We start from the raw sequence: 20,775 nt of genomic DNA, 5'->3' as shown, positions 1-20,775 counted from the left end.
ACACCCTTATTCCTCACATACACACTGTCCAAGGCATTCAAGTGATCTTTGATTGCAAAGATCTTTCTAGGAAAGAGAGTCCCGAGCTGGGCACGATGTAGCTCAGTTGGTAAAGTACTTGCCTAGCATGCAGGAAGCCCTGGGTTCAACAACCCCAGTACCACATGAACCTGGCATGGTGACACATGCCAGCAATTCTAACACTCAGGAGGTGGAGGCAGGTGGATCATCAAGGTCATTTTCAGCTACATAATGAGTTCGAGGTCAGCCTGAGCTAGATGAGATCTTATCTAAAAGAAAAGGTGGAGGGGAGAGGGGAGGCTGGAGAAATGGCTTAGTGGTTAAGGCACTTGCCTACAAAGCCAAAGGACCTCGGTTCATTTTCCCAAGACCCATGCAAGCCAGATGCACAAGGTGGCACACGCATCTGGAGTTTGTTTGCAGTGACTGGAGGCCCTGGCACACCCATTCTTTTTCTTTCTCTCTCTCCCCCTGCCTATTTCTCTCTCTCAAATAAAGAAAATTAAAAAAAAAAATCTCCTTAGAAAAGGTAGCCAGGCATGGTGGCACGTGCCTTTAATCGCAGCACTTGGAAGGCAGGGGTAGGAGGATCGCTGTGAGTTCGAGGCCACCCTGAGACTACGTAATGAATTCCAAATTAGCCTGGGCTGGAGTGAGACCCTACCTTGAAAAACAAAACCAAAAAAGACCCTTTCGGCCAACTCTGCTGTTCTTGGGGAGCGCAGGCCTGTGTGAGCCAGTGAGGTGTCATGTACCGCCTGACACAGTCAGAGAACTTTCTCTAAGGTGTGCCTGCTGGCTTCAACCCCAGACGGGCAGGAAGTGAAGGGCTTTGGGCGGAGGGTCAGAGGAATAATACAGGCTGTTGTCTTGTGGAGACAGCAGAGTCGCTATGGCTATAGCTGCCAGCTCTCCCTCACCACAGACACTGCTCCCAGGATCTCTCGTTCCCCTTAGACTTGCCAGGAGTTCCCAGGTGAGGGCATGCATGTGGGAAGGGACTGAGGGTCCCAGGATTTCCTTAGCTCCAATCTGTGAGTTTGCAAGACAAAAAGAGAAATCAAACGATGTGTGTTTGATGGCACATCTGGGTCTCTGTGTCCCCAGCCAGCAACCTGAACACGTGTCCTGGGGCCTGTCCCAAGCAGCCAAAGAGGGAGGTGACCCTGTGTTCAGGAAAATCCAGAGAGCACCAGGCCAAGAGCCAGGGCTGGAGGGGCAGAGCTCTGCTGGTTCACACCCCGTGAGCCCAGCACTACCCAGATCTTGTCCCCAATAATCCCACCCTCCCCACACGTGTAGACAGATATGCAAAGCGAGCAGGCTGCCCGTGATCTGCGCGGAGCTGTGTTCTCAAGCTCTGTCTGACCAGCAGGTGCACAGGAGGAGACTGGGCATTTCTGTCCCATGGACTTTGGTCTGCGCCTCAGTTCCCCTCTGCTCCTGCAGGAAGAAAGGCTTCTCCACCCTCCCCTGACCCGTGAAGACACCACGCTAGACACAGGACAGGGGATGAAGTGGGGCGGATCCAACAGATCTTACTGCTGCTGCTGCTGAGAGAGAAATCAAGACGTCTCGTAAGCCAGATGCACAAGGGGACGCACGCCTCTGGAGTTTGTTTGCAGTGGTTGGAGGTCCATTCTCTCTCTGTCTGCCTCTTTCCCTCTCTCGCTCCCTCAAATAAATAAATTAAAAAAAAAAAAAAGACGTCTCATGCCAGGTACAGTATCAGGCTCCTGGTGCCTACTTCCTCTTGTTGCCAGAACAGAGCTAAAGGGAAGCTGTGGTCCTTCATGTCCCCATTTTTCAGATGGGAAACCTGAGGCTCAGAGAAGCTGAATGACTTGCCCAAGGTCCCAGAGCGAGTCACCAGTTAAACTGAACCCAGCTTCGGAGAACTATAGACTCTCATCACTGAACTGTGCCCTTCTCGGCTCCCAACCCCAACCTCCCCCCACCGCCCCTCCCTGTACACACCAGCCCCTTATCAGCATCTCACACTGAGCTTGGATGTGAAATCTGCCTTTCCACTTTGATCACCCCCAACCCATTCCCTGCTCAGGCACCTCCTAAAGCCTCAGCGGGTCCCCAGGGCCGGTGTAATTATAGATTTTGGAGGAGGGGCATGTGTATGCTCTAGCCCCAGGGCCTGAGCCTGGCTGGCTCTCGGGAAGACAATTAAATCCAGAGTCCACAAAATTAGGATTCTACAGGAGAAGGAGCAGGGGCTTGATTGAGCGCGACGTCTTCTGCCTTTCCCTGGTTAATTGGGGCAGCGACGCACTCATTAACCCTGGGCCATATCGGGCATCAGATGCAGGGGCCAGCGCTGCTGCCCAGCCCAACACTACTGGCTTTGGCTTCTGGCGCACGGGACTGAGATGCTGCCTGGCTTGCCCTTCAGCATCAGGCCCATTCCTTCCCATCACGAGCCTGCCCCAGCCCGAGTTCAGGCTCAGCCTTCAGGACTTGTGCTCCAATCCTGCCCGCCTGGCCCTTGCTGTGACCTGAGCTAGCGTCTTTGCCTCTGTCTCTCTCTCTCTCTCTCTCTCTTTCTTCTTCTTTTTCTTTCTTTTCTTTTCTTTTTTTTCTTTTTTGAGGTAGGGTCTCACTCTAGCCCAGGCTGACCTGGAATTCACCATGTAGTCTCAGGTTGGCCTCTAACTCACGGAGATCTTCCTACCTCTGCCTCCTGAGTGCTGGGATCATAAAGGAGCGTGCCACTGCTGCAAAAGGGAAGAATGCCATGCGAGAGAATGAATGGCAGGGCAGCTGGCGACAGCAGGTGTTCTCTAAATAGCCCCACCTCCCATCCGAAAACCTCAGCATCTCCAGAAAGATCTTTAAAGACGTGTCACTGTGGCCTCACGAGGGTACAGAGGAGAGAGAATATGTACCGCTCACACTGGGCCCTGTGTGTGGTCTCTTGGATGCTTGTTGATTCAACGCCCCACCTTCTAGAACCTACCATGTTCCTGAAGGTCACTCACTCAGCCATGGGCCCAGCCGGGCTCCCTGCAGCTCTGAGTCCAGCTTCTACCCCCAGCCCAGCCCCTGACCTTTCTTCTCCCTCCTCCCGCGTAACCCTCCCACCGCCTTTCTGGCTTTCTGGTAGGAGGTTGCCTCCTCCAGGAGGCCTGGAGAGAGCGCCCCTCAGCCCACCCAGCAGTCTGTGCTGTGTAAGACCTGCCCTCCACATCCCAGCCTTGGGGAACAAGAGGATGAACTGCCCCAGACTGAAAACCCAACAGAGCTAAGATAGGGCAGAGAGACTCAGCAACGCCCCATCGGCTCCTTGGTGCTTCTCCCAGCCCGGATGGCATCTCTCACTGGGTCCCATGTCAGTCCTTGCCCCAGAACCTTCAGGGATGGTCCAGGTCCATTCCGGGAAACATCATTCAGTCTTGAAAATGAAGGAAAGGGCATCAGTCACTGGGCACCAGAAGGCCGAATGAAGCCAGTCCCTAAAGACAATTATCATGTCCCCATTCATGAGGCTCCCTGAGCAGTCCGTTCACAGCCAGCACACAAGACCCCAGGAAAGCGCTGACAAGGTTTCTGGATAAGGATGGTATTGATGATCTCACAGCAGCCTGAACACGGGAGCTACACACTTCAAAACAGCCAGCGTGGGTAATTTGTGCTCTGTGTATTTTACCACTTTCTTTTTTAAGTTATGTGTATGATGTGCATTGGTATGTGTGGGTGCATGTGTGTGGAATCCAGAGGTGGATGTCAGCTGTCATCCTCAGTCTCCCTCCACATCATCATCATCATCATTATTTTTGAGGCAGGGTCTTTCACGGAACCTACAGCTCACTTATTCAGTTAGACTAGCTAGGGAGCAAACCCCATGGATTCTCCTCTCCCTGGCTCCCCAGTGCTGGGATGACAGATACACGCCAATACGCTTGACATTATATGTGGGTGCTGGGGAACCAAACTCAAGTTGTGACGCTCGTGGAGCAAGCAGTTAACCCGCGGAGTCATCTCCCTAGTCTTTCCACTACTTTTTTATGAAGTCCCCCTCCCCACATGGCTTCCTTGGCCCATAGCAGCAGCTTCTATACATGCATTTCTAGGAGGATGCCTGGGAAAGATCCCCAGACCAGCACCGAGCTCTGCACAGGACCCCTGCACCTGTTTTCAGCAGCCAAGGGCATTACGTCATCTCTTTTCTGACCTCTTACCGCTGGCCTGTTGTGTCTGGGCCGAGTCTCCATTGCCTGCAAGGATTCCAGGCTATTTCCCACAACGTCCCAGTAGCAGGCATGTGGCAGCATGTGGTAGATCGTCCTATGCTCCAATGGACCCTGGCAGTACCTGCCACAGCAGCGTGACCCGCATCCACACTGAATCTTTTCCAGCAGCCCAAAAAAGCACAGCTCAGAGAGCCTGGGACCATCAGGGCTAGTCTCTTGCATCACTGTTTTCCAGGCACTGTACGAAGGAGCCATGCTTCATCTTCTGATGAGGGTGGATTCTCTTTTTTTTACAGAGGGCGTTACAAGCTCAGAGAGGGAGTGGCAGAACCTGAGGCCACACAGCATGGAGACACAGTCAGCTTGCAGTCCTGGAGCTGACGGGGAAATTCCCCCATCAAGACACCTCTCCTTCTCAGCTTAGGTACTGTGACTCTCTGCAGACATTCCAAGAAGCTCTGTGCCCAGCCCAGGGACATGAGGGGTGGCAGGAAAGGGGCTCTCCCGAGGGGCCAGTGGTGGGAGGAGTATAGAGTACCTGCCTGGACCTCTCGCCTGGCTCCTGTATCAGGAGACAAAATCCTACATGAGGGCTGGGGAAATAGCTCAGTGGTTAAGGCGCTTGCCTGCAAAACCTAACAACCTGAGTTTGATTCCTCAGTACCCACATAAAGCCAGATGCACAGGGAGGCCCATGCGTCTGGAGTTCGTTTGCAACAGCTGCAGGCCCTGGCATGCCCATTCTCCCTCTCTCTCTCTCTCTCTCTCTCTCCTCCTTCTCTCTCTACTTGCAACTAAATAAATAAAATATTTTTAAAATAATAATAAAAAAAAAACCTCCCTGAAAGAGAGGCCAGGGCAAAGGGGATGGAGAGGTTGACAGAACAGGTCACAGGCCCTCCTCCTGGGGTCTGCGCTATACAGCCCCTGGCTGGGCTCAGAGGAGTCACGAGGGCTCCTTGTCTTTTCTCGGGCTGCCATCAGCCTGACAGGCAGCCTGTGAAAAGAGATTAAGGGGTATGAGGTGAAGCGGCCATCTCATCTGGAACGGATGCACAGAAGTGGAGGGAGGCACTGCGCTGAGATGCTGAAGGACGGGCAGCGTGCCTCCGTGGGAAGATGGCCGTCTGAGTTTGTAGTTGGGAGTTCTGGTACTTTCTTACCGGGAGGAATGAGAGAGACCAACTGGCATGGTCCCTGCCCAGGAGGAGCCCGCAGGGGGAACAGATACACACATCAGGAACCACCTCATGAACAAGGACTGGGAAGAGTCTGGATGTCGTGCACACTGGCTGAGGGTGTGCGTGGCCCTGTATTGTGCTCGTCTGGAGCAAACTGTCTGTGGGGGCCCTGGGAGGAGATGGAGATGCAGGTTCTGGGGGGGTCATGGGGAGAGACAGGCCTGTGTCTTCAGAAGGTTGTTAGCAGAGGGGACAAGCCTGGACTTGAAGCTAACAGGGCTGGGGGTGGTGAGAGCTGTACAGTCAGGGGAGACTCAGGACAACAAAGGGCTGGCCAGGAACAGGACTTTCTGGATCCAGCCTTTGGGTAAGGTCTCCACCTTTCCACAAGGCGCCTGCATCACCAGCACCGTTACTGACTTAATATTTATTTTCAAAGCATCTTTCCTGTTTTACTTAAATAAATTCAGCTTAAAAGGAGACTTTTATTGCTGCCATAAATGAAAAATCAGCACTGCTTGCCATCAATAGAGGGCAACTGTAAAAATCAACACCATGAAAATCAGACAGTATCGGTAAATCCTGGCAGAGGAGGCTACTGCGGGGGGCTCCTGGCCTCCTAGGGGAGGCAGGAGAGGACCCACTGCTATAGTCAGAACAGCACCAAGCTGAGGTGTTCTTTCAATCCAGAGGGGGCTTAGGGTGTAAGTCCTGATGAAGTGTGAGTGCCCACAGGCACTTTATCTCCCCAGCCTGGCTTCCCTGGCCCCCCGTCCAGTTCCATAATTCATGCTGTGGTCACATGTCTAAGGCCTGGCTCGTGCTGTGCCGCAGACGGGCGGCGTCTCTCTGCTAGTATGATCAGATCCTCCTGAAGCTTCCAGTCTCTTTGGAATGAGCGATTCCAGAATGGGACAAGTCCCTTCAGTCTGTTCTGCTCCAAGCAGGGCAGTGACTATTTGAGGAACTGGCTTCCCTCCAGGAAAAGAAACAACAAAACAAAACGCGGAAGAACACTACATTTATGTGTAACAAAAGGGAACGTGAACACAAAAATGCATGAATTTGGAATGAAATGGCAAAGTTCAAGACAAGGCTGTCCCTGAGGGAGGGAGCTGACCGCTCTCCTACGTGGGGCCAACACCCTAGGGCTGCCTTCCGTCCCATCTGATCCAACACCAACTTCATCTCTGTAGTCCTGGGCTACTCAGCTCCGACTTAAGTGCACCCAGTATGGATATGTTGGACTCAGCGGGAAGGGGACCAGGAGGAAGGTGAGGGAACAAGGCAGGAGGGGGCGGCAGCTCAGGACCTCTGGGTCAGGATGTAAACTTCAACTTGCTGGGGGGGCTGTGCCCACCTACACTACTTCATACGTCTCCAAGCTCCGGTTCTCGCCTGTTCAGTGGCTGAAGGCTTATTTTGAGAATGGAATTCAAGTGAAGAGGCTGTTTCGGTGTGCAGGACACAGTAGGTTCCTAAGATCCAGTGTGGCTGAGGTTTAGGAATGAGCCACTCACCTGGGTGTTTCATTCATTTTTATACAAGTGTTTCTTTCCCCCTTTTTTTTTTCATGCATACGTGCAAGCACGAGGTGTGTGTGTGTATGTGTGTATATATAGCATATATGGTGTGGCGTGTGTATGGCGTATGCATGTGTGTGTACCGATGTGTACGTGGAAGTCAGAGGAGAGCCTCAGGTGTCCTGTAACTCCTTTGCATGTTTCCTGGAGACTATCTCTCACTGCTTTTTAGTCAGACAGCTGATCAGTGAGCCCCAGTAATTCTCCAATATCCAGTCCCCATGGTATGGGGTGACAGGCATGTCTAGCTTCCTGTGTGGGTGCTGGGAATCAGACTCAGGGTGGACTCAGCCCTCTCAGGCCCCATGCTTGTGTAGCAGGCATTCTTGCCATCAAAGCCCTCTCCCTAGCCCCAAGTGCTTCTTTGACCGCAGTAAGATTCCTCACCTAATTCCCACCCTGGCCGAGAAGTGGTGTCTCTCATACGCCTCACGAATGGGGAAACTGAGGACCTGCCCAGGTTTCCTGTGCATCCCCAGGGCAGGTGGGGCTGTCGCCTCCCAAGGCCACCGGCACACACGGAAGAAGACAGCAGTAGAATTACAAATCTAAGGAGATTTAAGGAGAGTGAAAACACTCTGGCGCTTACAGGATTGTGGGAGTCGAGCAGGTCTCCCCAGTGGAATTCTCGCCTTCTCCTCCCACACACACTGGGAGGGAGAGGCAGGTGTGGGAGGCCCACAGAAGGGGACCTGTGCTGAGGGAGCCAAAAGGGCATTTCCCAGGGGCTGCAGGCACGATTTCTCAGCCCCAGCTCCAGAGCCGGTGGACCCTCCTCCCTTGATGGGCAGTGGCTCCTGGGGTTGAGCTGAGACCAGAATCTAAGCTCATCTGGGACACAGGACAAAGAGGAGCATGAGATGTGAGGAGTCTTGAGGGGGGCCAGGGAGCCCTCAAGATGGGAACAGAGTTGGGGATAATGTAGATGCGAAGTGTGTGCAGATGAGGTGCAGAGACCCATGGGGGGGGGGGGAAGGGGAACGGACCCAGGCCCACACCTGCAGTTTTCTAGAGCTGAGGTTTTCGGGGGCTGGGAGCTTAGCTGGGAGACCTGTGGCAGGATGAACACCCCTCCCCCCTTGCTAGGAGTTGGCCTGGGCCAACCCTCACCCTCAGTTAGGACCTAGTGTCTGCCCCAACCCAGCCCTCTCCCCACTGGGAAACATAGGCGGCAGCAGTAGATAGGTGGACTATGGGATTCAAACTCCCACTGCACTTCCTCATGATGGGCAAATCTGAGGGCCCCAGTTTCTCCATCTGCAAAATGGGTATTGTGGAGTCCCCAACACTGAGGAACACTGGCATGTTTTCAAATCCATAGGGTGGGCTTGCTACAGCTTCTCTCTCTCTCTCTCTCTCTCTCTCTCTCTCTCTCTCTCTCTCTCTCTCTCTGGCTCTCTCTCTCCAAGGCTCTGGTCTCCTTTGTCCTGAGAGAGGACTGGCTTTGCTTGACTGACACCTCCAAACACAAGGCCAGAGAATTCTGAGCTGCCCCACCACAGGGCCTTTGCATTATGACCCTGGTCAAAAGCACAGATCCAGAAAGCTGGAGCGGAAGGGAGGGTGTGTGGGGCACCCATCACCTATCTGGTGGGGGGGGGGGTCAGGGGAACAGCTGCAGGGGAGTCTGGGCTCCAAGGGGTGGCCAGGTGTGTGACTTGGGCCCAGCCCCAGGCCTGCCCATGGCATCAGCCTGCCCCTCCCCCCCCCAGGCCTGCCTGCCGGAGACCATTAGTGTAGCTTTGTTTTCGGCTCTGTTTCCACTACCTCGCGCTCTGGCCGCAGGGCCTCCATTAGGGACCCTTTTCTGGGGCCGATGACAGGCGGCAAACAGCTCCCCAGCGAGCCGGCAGTAATTGCTGCTGTCTCCAAGGCCGGAAATGATTTTTTTAAAACCTCACAAAGCAAAACAGACACCCTGCCGCCCGCTCTTGGCCTTCCTGCCTCATCTAGGAACCAACCTTCAGAGGCTGAGGACAGGGGTCAGTCAAGATACCCCCCCCCCCCGCCACCGCAGCATGCTAAGTAGGCCAGGCTGGGGAGACCTGGGCCCTTTATACGCCTCTGCACCCCAGTTCCTTCTCCACAAGCTAATCTGGCCCTATCGAGAGTGGAGTCCAATGCCAGCCTACTGGGCTGGTATTACTGGGGTCCTGGACCTCTGCAGGAGGTCACACTAGACCTAGGGAGAGCCACGACGACGCAGGAGGGGAGGAAGGGAGCGTGCCAGGTGGAGAAGGGCACAGGGACTGGTCTGCAGGAGGACGAGGCAATTACATGCCCGCGCGCATGCACTCAGTTCCTGACTCCCTTGCAAACCACACAGCCACCGTCCCTGAACACTGGGCCAACCCCAGCATTTCCCAAGCTCACACTGGTCAGGCTTCAACCACGCTGGGAGCCTTCTGAGCAAGGGGTCTCTCCTCCAGCCCTCCAGGCAGGCCTGTGCTCCCGTTCCTCTCTTGCACCACCCTGACCCAAGCCTTTCCGACTCAGAAAAGTTCCAGAGGCAGCTCACTAAGTGCCTGCGAGGGGCCCTGGGCTACATCCCCAGTGCTGCTCCTAGCCTGGTCCCACAAAAGCCTCACTATGGCCTGCCCTTAGTGTCCTCGCCAGGGAAACAACGGCTGCTTTGTGACCCTTCTGACAAAGGGGACCAGAGATAGGCTTTGGGGATTCCACACGCCCTCTAGAATGCTTGGGAAATCAGACCAGTACATCTTGGAGGCAGGGAGGAGAGGATCCCACCAGAGTCTCAAGAGGATTGTGACCTCTGAGGGAACTGGGTACCTCTGGTCTAGACAAGCTGTGGCCCTTCCAGCGTCACACAGTTTGGTGGCTCATTGATTCACTCACTCACTCTGCTGACCAGCTGACATTTACTGAGTGGCCACTGTGTGTGTGTCTTTTTAAATTTTTTTTTTTTTGAGAGACTGAGAAAGAGGAAGGTATAGAGAGAAAATGGGCATGCCAGCACCTCTAGCTTCTGCAAACAAATTCCAGACGCATGCGCCACATTGCGCATCTGGCTTTATGTGGGTCCTGCTAAGCCATCTCTCCAGCCCAAGCTCCCCTCCCCCCGCCCCGCCGCCGCTTTTTTTTTTTTAAGGTAGGGTTTCACTCTAGCCTAGGCTGACCTGAAATTCACTATGTAGTCTCAGGGTGGCCTTGAACTCACAGCGATCCTTCTACCTCAGCCTCCCAAGTGCTGGGATTAAAGGTGTGTGCCACCACACCCATTCCCCTGCTCTTTTTTTGAGGTAGGTTCTCGCTCTAACCCAGGGGCTGACCTGGAATTAGACTCAGACTGGCCTCAAACTCACAGCGATATTCCTACCTCAGCCTCCCAAGTGCTGGGATTAAAGGCGTGTGCCACCATGCCTGGCTGCCATTGTGTGGGTGTCAATTTAAAATATGGAATATATGTGTGATTCTGAGGTGCTATTTGAAGAAGGGTGTGTGTGTGTGTGTGTGTGTGTGTGTGTGTGTGTGTGTGTACAGAGCAGAGAGTAAACTGGGGAAGAGGTGGAGGAAAAAAGAGCAGAGGAAGATGGCTACAGCTAATCCAGAGAAAATTGAAAGGCAGAAATGGAGAGGTAAAGAAAAAGAAAGATCTGGAAAGACAGAGACTCAGAAAAAGTGACTGAAAAACCCAGAGGAAAGTTGGGCCCAAGGAAAAAGACCCAGACAGATGGGCAAGCCAAGGACCAAGCCAATTGGTGCTGCTGGTCCCTAGTTGGTAGCTCTCCAAGACCCTTTATTTAAAAAAAAAATTATTTATTTACTTATTTGAGACAGAGAGAGGGAGGGAGGGAAAGAGAGAGAGAGAGAATGGGTGCACCAGGGCCTCCAGCCACTGTAAACGAACTCCAGATGCATGCGCCAACATGTGCATCTGGCTTATGTGGGGTCTGGAGAATAGAAACAGCATCCTTAGGCTTTGCAGGCATGTGCCTTAACTGCTAAGCCATCTCTCCAGCCCTCCAAGACCCTTTCTTGGCTCCTGAGCTGACCTCCCATAGGCACCACATGAAAGCCGGCCCTGAAGCCCCCAACACCCTCCACCAGAGGGTTCCAGCCCAGCCCCCAGCCTGGCAAGCTAAGGGGATAGCCATGCTGGCTCCCAGTCTGTTCACACTCCAACCATGGGGTTCCAAACCGTGTAAGCACACACTCACCCAAAACACCACTCCCTGTGCTGGAAACCCCAGGCAGGGTCACACGAGCCCAAAGCATGTCCCAAGGCTCCCCACTCTTTCCTTTGACAATGCCTGCCTGAGACCCGGGAGTGCTCTGTGGGACCCAGGGCTGCTTCTTTCAGGCAGAACACGGCAGCTTCAGCATTCTGGCAGCCCCTCCATTGTGTTAGCCCCACGAGTCAGGGCAGCGAGCCAGGGTGCTGCCCAGAACCAAGCCATTGCCCACATACTCTGCTGGCAGCCGAGCAAGCAGATGAGGGGCCAGAGCTTAGCTCTGTGCTTGCCACCTGGGCTGGAGCCTGGCCACGTCCCTCCACACCCGTGTGTCTTTGGGTCAGCTATATCATTCCCCATCTCAGAGTCTTGGTCTGAGAAACAGGCATGTCCTTATCTTCACATGCATGAGGGTCACTGGAGAGGATGCCAAGGGGAGTCCGCAGGGGAAAACCAGCTTGGTGAGTGGACTATGACCCTGAAGACTTCAGGAAGCCAAGAACTACACACTGGGAGCAATCCCAGCCTCCAGCACCCACCTATACCAGCTGACTGGAGGCAAAACATGGGGCCCTTGGAGCGATTCTAGAGACATAGCCCTTACACACTAGCTGGTTACTGTTCAGTTGGAGAAACTGAGACTCAGGGAGCAGCGGGATCTTCCAAGCCACCTAGCAAGGCAGAGGCAGGGGAGGCAGGCAGAGCACAATGTCCACCAGACTCTCCCCAAGTCTAGCATTTCCACTCTGAACTAGAGCAACAGAAGAAGGCCAGTGTCCCCACCTCTCAACACAGGGACCCAGCTAGTCTACCGCCGGTGTGGCGATGGGTATGCTCCCCACATGGGAGCTCTGTCCCCCACTTGTGCCAGCACATCACTACCCTGTGCTGTGACATCTTTATTAACTTCCAGCTAAGCTCTGGCTTCTTGACCACTTGCTCAGCACTTGAGAAATAAGGTCAAACACCCCCGATGTCTTTCCTGGCTAATACTTGGTCGGATCCTGCTCACACATCTTCTGTGACAGGGAGCTCACTGGAGGGGGGGGGGGCACTCTCACTGCCCTGGGGTGAGTGCTTCCATGAGCTAAATGTCACACCTGCTTCTTGGACCTTCTCACCACTTATACTTAAGTATTCTTTGTGGATTTAGTTGTCTGAGAACTGGTGATGGCAAGAATCTTACCTATCCTCCTCACTAAAGAGTCCCCAGGGGCTACCCCGGCCTGGCACAAGGCAGGTGCTCAGCTGATATTTGCTAAGTGAATGAACGCCTGAATGAATGGCCATCTTCTAATATATGACAGCAGCCCTTTAAATGTAGCCTACGGATGCCCACTGGCCAGGTCTGGGTACCACCTGTATTAACATGCCCTTAATGTTTTCCTATAAACTAACCCACTATTTTTTTAATAGCCTGTTAGTCTCATTCTAAGCAATCATATCTGTGAAATCACAGTTTTGATGTGCTGGTTATATTTTCCCAGCCTACATTAAAATAAATGCATAACTATTAAAATGTAACAGGTTCGTCTGGGCTCTGCCTGAGCGCATCTCTCTGGGAGGACCCACTCTTGCTAAGGCTCAGGAAGGGTGGAACATGGGTAGCAGGGAGGAGTTGTGGCCCCAGGGGAACACCATTCCCTCAGCTCCCCGTCACCCTACTGCTGGCCTCCTCTCTCCAGTAGCCCCCCACCCCTTTTCCTGATGGAAGAGTGCCATGGACCAGGGAGGCACAGCCATGACCTCTCCACTCACATGGCTAACACATTCCATATGCATCCAGGGGCTACAAATTGAAGTCTGCTTTACAAATCCCATTCTGTCTTTGCTGGGACTAGAAGCCATGGGAGCGAGTTTTGTGAGATTTTTACTGCTAGCATGGGATCCTTGTGAAATTTAAAATACTTTGAGGTTTTAAAATATATTAATTTGGAATGAGCAAGAATGGGGATTTGGACCCCAGACCCCTGCTTTGCCTGCCATCTAGCCACTCAATCCCTGCCACCTCCCTGAACCAGGCACTGACATTTCCCCCTCTGCCCTCACCAGCTGCTAGCTTGATTCTAAAGTTCCCGATAGTGACCAGGTACCTAGAAATGGGCTCAGGCCAGTTCACCTTTCTTCTTTTTCTTTGTAGATACTCTTTGGGTTTGTCTGTTTTTTATCTTTTTTTTTTTTAAAGTAATTAATTTATTTTTGCTCGTCTTTTTGAGATGGGGTTTTGCGATGTATCTTCGCTGTCCTAGGGAGACTTTGTCTGCCACCCTTGCCGTGGTGTGGCAAGGATCACGCAATCTCTGCTTGGGGAAAGGACCTCAGGAGCCCACTGATAGGCAAGGTGTCAAAACCAACTGGTGTGAAGGACTTGGGGGAAAAGCGTTCCCGAGGACCGAGTCCCTACAGGAGGCCTGGAAGCCTTCAGCCTGGCTAGCCGGAGGCGGAGTGTTTACAGATGTAATTGACAGAATAATCACCAACGCTGGAGACAAAGGGGAACACATTTTTAACATCATAACCTTCAGAAGACAGGACTCAATTTTCTCTGTTTTCCAACCACCAAACTAGCCGGCTTATTGATGGCGAGATAACAACAGTTTGGTAGGAAACCCAGTGAAGTCAGGGTCATTTTTCAGAGCACAGACTGCTGGCCAAATGGCCTAGAGCCCCTCCTCCCCAGCACCCTGGCTGGCTGCTCTCTCCCAGCACCACAGAGCACTTCAGCCTGGGGAATCGCTCACTGGATGAAGCACCAGACCAGGCCAAGAGCTTTGTCTGCATTGGGGGGGGGGGAAGGAAGATATTAACAATTGAAGGTGCTGGCCTAGGTGGAGAATGGGTGCTGTAGTGGGCTTCTGGGGTCCTCCCCGTGAAACCAAGCCACACCTGGATGGAGGACCCAGAGATTCCCACCTTACATCTCCCAGCAGGTACTAGTGACTACTTAAAGCAGGGCTTCCTACCTCCAGATGCCAAGAATCAGCTGGGGAGCTTACTTACTGGAGTGCAGATTCCAAGGCCCTGAGGGGGTGTGGTTCAGTGGAAGGACACTTGCTGGCATGATGGGAGCAAGGCATACTGACTCCAGGGTCGCCCATTATTCAAGGTTCTGGCCAATGGACTGTGGGTGCAGCTCAGTGGAAGAGCATTTGCCTGGCATGAGGCCAGCGGGGCATACTGATTCCAAGGTCGCCCATTATTCAAAGTCTGGCCAAAGGACTGGGGGCATCTGTGTGATCACAAACACCCTGGGGAACTCTGAGTCTAGGGTCTGCAAAGCTTCTCAGACAGGTCCTAGCCTTCCAGGCTCCTGCCCGGATGAGACCTGCAAGACACCAGAACCCAATCCAGCAGCCTGTTTGAAACCAGCCCATGGCCCTAGCAAGATCCAGTCTCCTTTCTGAGCTGCTCCCCCGTAAAACTCCTGCTTTAACAATTCCCCAGGGGAGCTGGAAGGGCCCCCACTGGGGTTAGGGCTATGCAGAGAAAGATGTTCATCACAGGACTGGGCCAAGCCTGCCGCCCCAAGGCTGTCTTAGAGAAGACAGGCTCCGAGCTGCCAGGTACACTTCCACTGTGAATCCAGTTCCCTAGCTCGGTGACCTCGAGCTAGCTACTGCACTCAGTTCCCTCGCGTGTCCGATGCCAGCCTCATGGGAATGATGGCAGCCTGTGTGAGTTCACACTGACCAGGGGCTTGGGACAGCTGGCACATACGCAGTCAGCATCTCATATCCCAGCTCCCTGTCTTCTCGCCCCTGGTGAGGGCATGGCACTGAGCTAGTCCCTTGTAAGGAGGAAAGTCAGAGGCCAGCCATGTGTGGGGCATGTTCATGCAGCCCCTGGGCATGCCCACCCCACCTCTCAGTTCCGGATGCCTTCTTACAAGCAGGCATGAGCCTTTGTAAAGCTCCCTCCAAAGGGGGTTGAGTGGAGGTCAGAGGCAGATGGGAAGCAAACAGATGTCCTTGCTGACCCACCTGGCCACGGGTACTTCCTGTGGCAACCCCAGGGCAGGCAGGAGTGAGGCAGCTGGGCAGGGCTCAGATGGCGTTGGAACCATGAGCAGCCACTAAGCTAAGGGATTGGGGTCTACGGGCTCCTCCCCAGGATCTCTTGCTTCCAACTCCCACCTTCCCCCACCCTAAACTCAGAGACACCTTCCTGACCTGGCCACATGTCTCGAATCAGCTGAGGACACGCGGAACCCAGAAATAATGACTCGATCAGGCTCCAATCTGCTAAACAGCAATTCCGGAGCTTTTTTCAGCACGCGCAGCTTTTATCAAATTGGTATTCTCCTCCTGAACACAAATGGCTTATTAGACATGACCCACTTATTCGCCGCGTCTCACTATCATTAATAACAGTTTCTTTTTGTGATTAAGTGAGTGGCTCCAGACCCTTCCTGCAGTGGCAGATGCCGGGGCCGGCACAGGGGCAGCTGTAGGGGGCTCCTTGGCAGTCACTTCTTGGCGACTTTGAGCCTGGCAATGTTAAGAAGGCAACCTCGCCCTGCAGAGCAGTCCAGTCTCCTCATTTCTTAAGGGACTGAGCAAGAGGCCCCAAGGGGTGACCTGTTTGTACAGAGCTATGTGTGATCAGGAGGGCAGCCAGGTCCCCGGCAGCTGGTGGACTCAACCCTGGACAGGTTTATGAAGCTCTAAGGTGGGGATGGGAGATTACAGCTGGGGGTGAGGCTATGCCCCCTCAGCATACCTGGCACCAAGGGGCAGGAGGGGACTGTCACAAAAAAAAGAAAAAAAGAAAAAGAAAAAGAAGAAGGGCAGACAAAGCCTGCTCCTCAAGAAGGACAAGCTGATTTCCAAACCCTAAGGATCCCGTGCCTGGTGACAGGATGCGTGTAAGCCTCACAGCTCCATGCTTCTACCAGTCAGACCCGCGACTTGGGGAAGGGAAGTCCTTCCTTAGAAAGCCGTCCTAGTATTAAGTTCCGACTGTGCCAAGGAACGAAGCGAAACAAGCAGAGGGAGGAGAGAAGAGGGGAGGGAGGAATTCCCAGTCTCCCTTGAATGGAAAGGGTTGTGATTGAAAGATGAACATCTCAGGCTAACAGACCCTAGGGCTCGTCCTGGCTCAGCCACTCTCTCAGCTGTGTGACCTTGGGCAACTCCCTTCGGGTCTCTGAACCTTCCTTTCCCTATATATAAGTTGAGCATTAAAATAGCCCTTTCCTTACGTACCACTGCTCCAGCCAGGTTGGCAAAGACAGATGAAAGATACCAAGGCGCATGAATGATGCCCGGTGGGCTACTGTCAAACATGGTGAGGCACAGGTACTGGCAGTAGGGCCTCCCTAAGAGGGGAGACCCCGAGCAGAGCTTCAGAAACCCCTCTCGAGGATCACACCCTTGGCAAGGCCTTTCCTGAATCCAGGCTCCCGCACACACCCCTCACTCATTCCCTATCAGAATAAATTACCCTGTTCGTTCATCTGTTCCCTGCCCTTTGTGCAAATCTCCCCCAGCCCTGGGCACAGACAGTGCCCAGCATGGGTGCTGCAGCTTCTGTTCAACTGTTCGAAGAAGGGATGGATGAAGCAGGGTCTCCTCTGGCGTCATCTGCCCTTGCCCCATATCAAGGCCTGGCTCTCAGGGGTAGGAGGAATACCCCCACCACAGCTCCCCACTTCACATTACGCAAACTCTGTGGCTAACTTGAGCTCCCGTGGGGTGAGAAGCTTCTGACACTTGGGCTGCTGTACTCCACGGGAGCTGGAGTTGAGGGCTCCACATTTCTGTTCTCTAGAGCCAAGGATGGGGTGAGGGTGCCCCTATGGAAGATTTCCTGCTCATCCCCAGAGACTGACAAAGAACCGGGCATTCTTATCCACTTCGCACCTCTGGCCGGAGGGAGCTGCCTCGACTACTTCAGGATCTCCCAGAGGCCCCCGGGATGTCCTCTTCCCTAGGGTACCACCCACCTGGCAGGGGAGGCTGGCACCGGGCTAGCAGGACTCAATGTCCCTCTTGACCATTCTTAGTGGTGTAAGGATGGATGAAGAGGAAGAGGACAAGGGATTGAACCCACGAAGGGGAAAAGGAGGCAGGTGGGCAGAGAGGTGTGTGTGGGCAAAGTGTGTGTACAAGTGTGTGCATGTTAGTGTATCCGCGTCTGCAAGCAGACAGGCAAGAGTTGTGGCCAAGCGAAATGTGTACGCCCGGGTGCCAGCTGGTGGGGTGAGCCCACCAGCGCAGTGTCTGGTGTGTGTGTGTGTGTGTGTGTGTGTGTGTAGTGGGCATCAGTGTATTTACTAGCGAGGACAGGGCTCGGAGGAGGTGTGTGGACTGAGTGTGGGAGGCAGGGAATGTGGCCCTAAGCGTGTCCGTGGCTGAGAATATTTGTGTGGTGGCGGAGGTGTGTGTATCCGCGTGAACGTGTGTGTGTGTGTGTGCGCGCGCGCGCGCGCGTGTGGAGGGGAATTCTCCGCAAGAGTGGGGGTGCGCTCGGGCTCCCCTCATCCGCAGGGCTGGCTAGGGTGGATCCACACACCCAGCAGGGGGAGCCCAGGGACTCCCGTCACGATTGGCGCGGGTTCGAGCCCCAGCGGGCGGTCAAGTTGGAGAGGCACAGCCCGGGTGGGGTTTGGTTGGGGAAGTCCGTGTGAGAGGGGGGAGGGTCGGCGACCGAACTCACCGTGGCCGGAGACGTGGTTGTCCCAGGGCGCATGGCCCGCGGGCCGCGTGGCGCCGCCGAGTTGCAGGAAAAGTGCCAGGTAGTGGAGGGCGCCCAGCGCCACGCCGAGCGGGGCCCCCATGGTGCGCGCTCGGGCCGGGGGCGGCGGTGGGGGGCGGTGCGCCTCCGCCTCACATCTGGGCTCAGCAGCCCGCAGAGCCCCCGAGCCCACAGTCCCCTGCCCGGCGCGGCCTCCGGCTGCCCGGGCTCCCTCCCGGCAGCTGTCCCTGGCCAGCCGTCCTCCCCTCCACCGACCCCGGCTCGGCTGCCAGCCCGCGCCCCGCTCCGGCTCCGGCTCCGGCTCCGGCTTGGCCCTGGCTGCGGAGAGCGAGCGCACGCCCAGCCGGCCGCCTCCGACTGCGGGGACTCTTCCCTTCCGCGGAAGGCCACTCGGCTCTTGCCGCCGCCGCCGCCGCACCCCGCCCTCGCCCGCCCAGAGGAGGTGGTGGCGGAGGGATCTGCCGCTTGATTTATCATCAAAGTTTTGCCCAGGCTGGGATTTTTAAAGCGGTACTCGCAACTTTCCACCACCCCTCCCCTCCCCTCCCCAAGGCTGGCGAGGAGGCGGAGTGGGAGGCGCCGTGGGATGGAGGAGGTCACCCCGGGGGGAGGCCTGACTCCCGCAATGCATAACCCAGGGGGGTTCAGGAGCGCAAACCCTGCGCAGCAGGGATGAGAGAGGCACCCATCCCACCCGCCGCCAGACCCAGCGCGATCCGAGGGACAGACAGCTCAACTTGGCTACCTGGGTGATGTTGGTAGTCAGAGACAAGGCGGAGGGTTTTTTTGGGAGGGACAGGGGAAGGAGTGGGGGTGGGAGCACAGGACACAGGACGAGACCCAGGAGAGCTCCGTGGCAGCCGTTGGGTCCCTGTGTGATTCTGTGTAGTCTCCACTGTGTGCACCTCAAGGTCTTCATCTGAGCAATGGGGACGCTGATAGCATCCTGCAGAGGCATTAGTGGAGGATTCGGGAAATCAAGCGTGCGCAGCGGTGGTCATCTCTACACCTCAGGCCACCTCCACCTCAGCGGGCATTGTTGTTCCCTCGCCCGGGACTCAGTTTTCCGCATCTACACAAAGGGCATGAGGCTAGCCAGTGGGAGGGCTCCTTGTAGCTCAGAGATGCCGGGCCCTGCGCAGTGAACAGGATCGCCCCCTCTGGACCATAAGCCTCCCTTCTCTGAACCAGTTAGTGTGGGACAGGAAGGGGGCACGAAACCACGCCCATTCCCCCAGACCTTCCGATTCCTTCCCCGATTCAACTGTTGGGGCAGGACGGTGGACTTGTGGCCCATTTAACAGAGGAGGCACTCTTTTCCTTCCTCTTTATTGACAATTTGCTCTCGTCCCCTTCCCCCATCCCTCTTTCAACGAACCTTCTTTCCAACTAGTCCTTCTACTTTGATGTCTTTTTTACATAATTTTATTTATTTATTTATTTGTGAGAGCGAGACTGGGTGCGCCAGTGCCTCTAGCCACTGCAAATGAACTCCAGACGAATGTACCACCGTGTGCATCTGGCTGTATGTGGGGTGCTGGGGAATCGAACCTGGGTCCCTAGGCTTCGCAGGCAAGCACCTTAACCGCTAAGCCATTTTTCCAGCCTTTCTCCAATCCCCCCCTCTTTTTTTTCGAGGTAGGATGTCACTCTGCCCAGGCTGACCTGGAATTTACTCTGTATTCAACTGTTCGAGGATGGCCTCGAACTCACGATGATCCTCTGCCTCCCGAGTGCTGGGATTAAAGGTGTGCAACACCACGCCCATCCCCCCCCCTTTTAAGAGGAAGTATCTTAAGTGAGAAAAGCCACTTCACTGAGGTCCCACGCAGATATGGCACAAGGCCTCTGCCTCCAGGGGAAGGTCCCTCCTGTCCTTGCCCTTTTGCAGCCCTCCTTTGCCTCAGTTTCAGGGGCAGAAGACAGAGTCTCATTCCCCCTCCCACCTCCCATTCATCTTTTCCAAACCACCGAGGGCGCCTCAGCGGGCTCGCGGAGGGGAGGTTTCAGCACCACGGACAGACGAGCATCGCCCCTCGGGACCACTGGGATTCAGCGCCCAGCACTGAGCAGAGTGCCCAAAGTTTGAGAGGACAGCTGGAGGGAGACACCCTCATTCGCTGCCTCTGATCTGTCCTCGCGTCCGCCTCTTTCAAATATTACCGTGGGCAGCACACCATGGCCGCCAGCAATAACCCAATTCCCTGAAAACTCGAGCTCAGCCCTCCTTTCGGGATACGGTTCACCGTTTCAGGACCACGGACAGCTCTCGGCTCCTGTGTGTTTCAGCACCATGGACAGACCCAAGAGCCACTCTTTGGAGAGTCTCTACCCTTCCCTTGACTCTGGATGAAGGGGATTTTTTTTCCCTTTTTTTTTTTTTTTTTTTTTTTTTTGCATCCTATCTCTTCTTACTTTCTTTCCACACACAAAAGCGGTATTTAGGTTATTCTGGGTTAGTAAGGAGCACTGGCCTGTACAGAGGTGTCAACTCATTAATGAACAGCCCAATAAGAGGCATACTGTCACTCTTGTTATAAACTGAGACTCTTCAAGATTACTCAGCCGTGTCCCGGCTGACATCCAGATCTCTTTGAACCCCAGCACGAGACCTCTCTAGCAGATAGCAGACCATGGTGACAGAACTGGGACTCTAATTTGGGGCCTTCTTTCTTTCTTTTTCAGAAAACCAGTGTGCCATGGCCTCTAGCCACTGCTAATGAATTGGCTTTACATGAGCACTGGGAAATTGAACTCAGGTCATTAGGCTTTGTAGGCAAGTGCCTTAACCTCTGAGCCATGTCTCCAGCTCTCACTTGAGGTTTTCCTCCTTTTGAACTATCGACTGAATGGAGGGACGCAGGAAAGGGGACAAGAGGAGAGACAGTCCCCTAGAAGA

General features: G+C 54.5%; 1 protein-coding gene across 1 annotated transcript in view; it reads right to left on the bottom strand.

Moving 5' to 3' along the window:
• Positions 1–17,963, bottom strand: part of Vstm2l (V-set and transmembrane domain containing 2 like) — a 35,883-nt gene extending 17,920 nt beyond the window's left edge. Inside the window, exon 1 of the mRNA XM_045156962.1 lies at positions 17,838–17,963. Coding sequence (XP_045012897.1) covers positions 17,838–17,958 — 121 coding nt within the window. The 5' untranslated portion in view covers positions 17,959–17,963. The remainder of the gene's footprint in view (positions 1–17,837) is intronic.
• Between the last annotated feature and the right edge of the window lie 2,812 nt (positions 17,964–20,775).

This window comes from Jaculus jaculus, chromosome 8 (assembly GCF_020740685.1).
Source record: "Jaculus jaculus isolate mJacJac1 chromosome 8, mJacJac1.mat.Y.cur, whole genome shotgun sequence".
NCBI lineage: Eukaryota > Metazoa > Chordata > Mammalia > Rodentia > Dipodidae > Jaculus > Jaculus jaculus.
The sequence above is the reverse complement of the archived record's forward strand: the minus strand, read 5'-3'. Positions and strand labels throughout refer to the sequence as shown.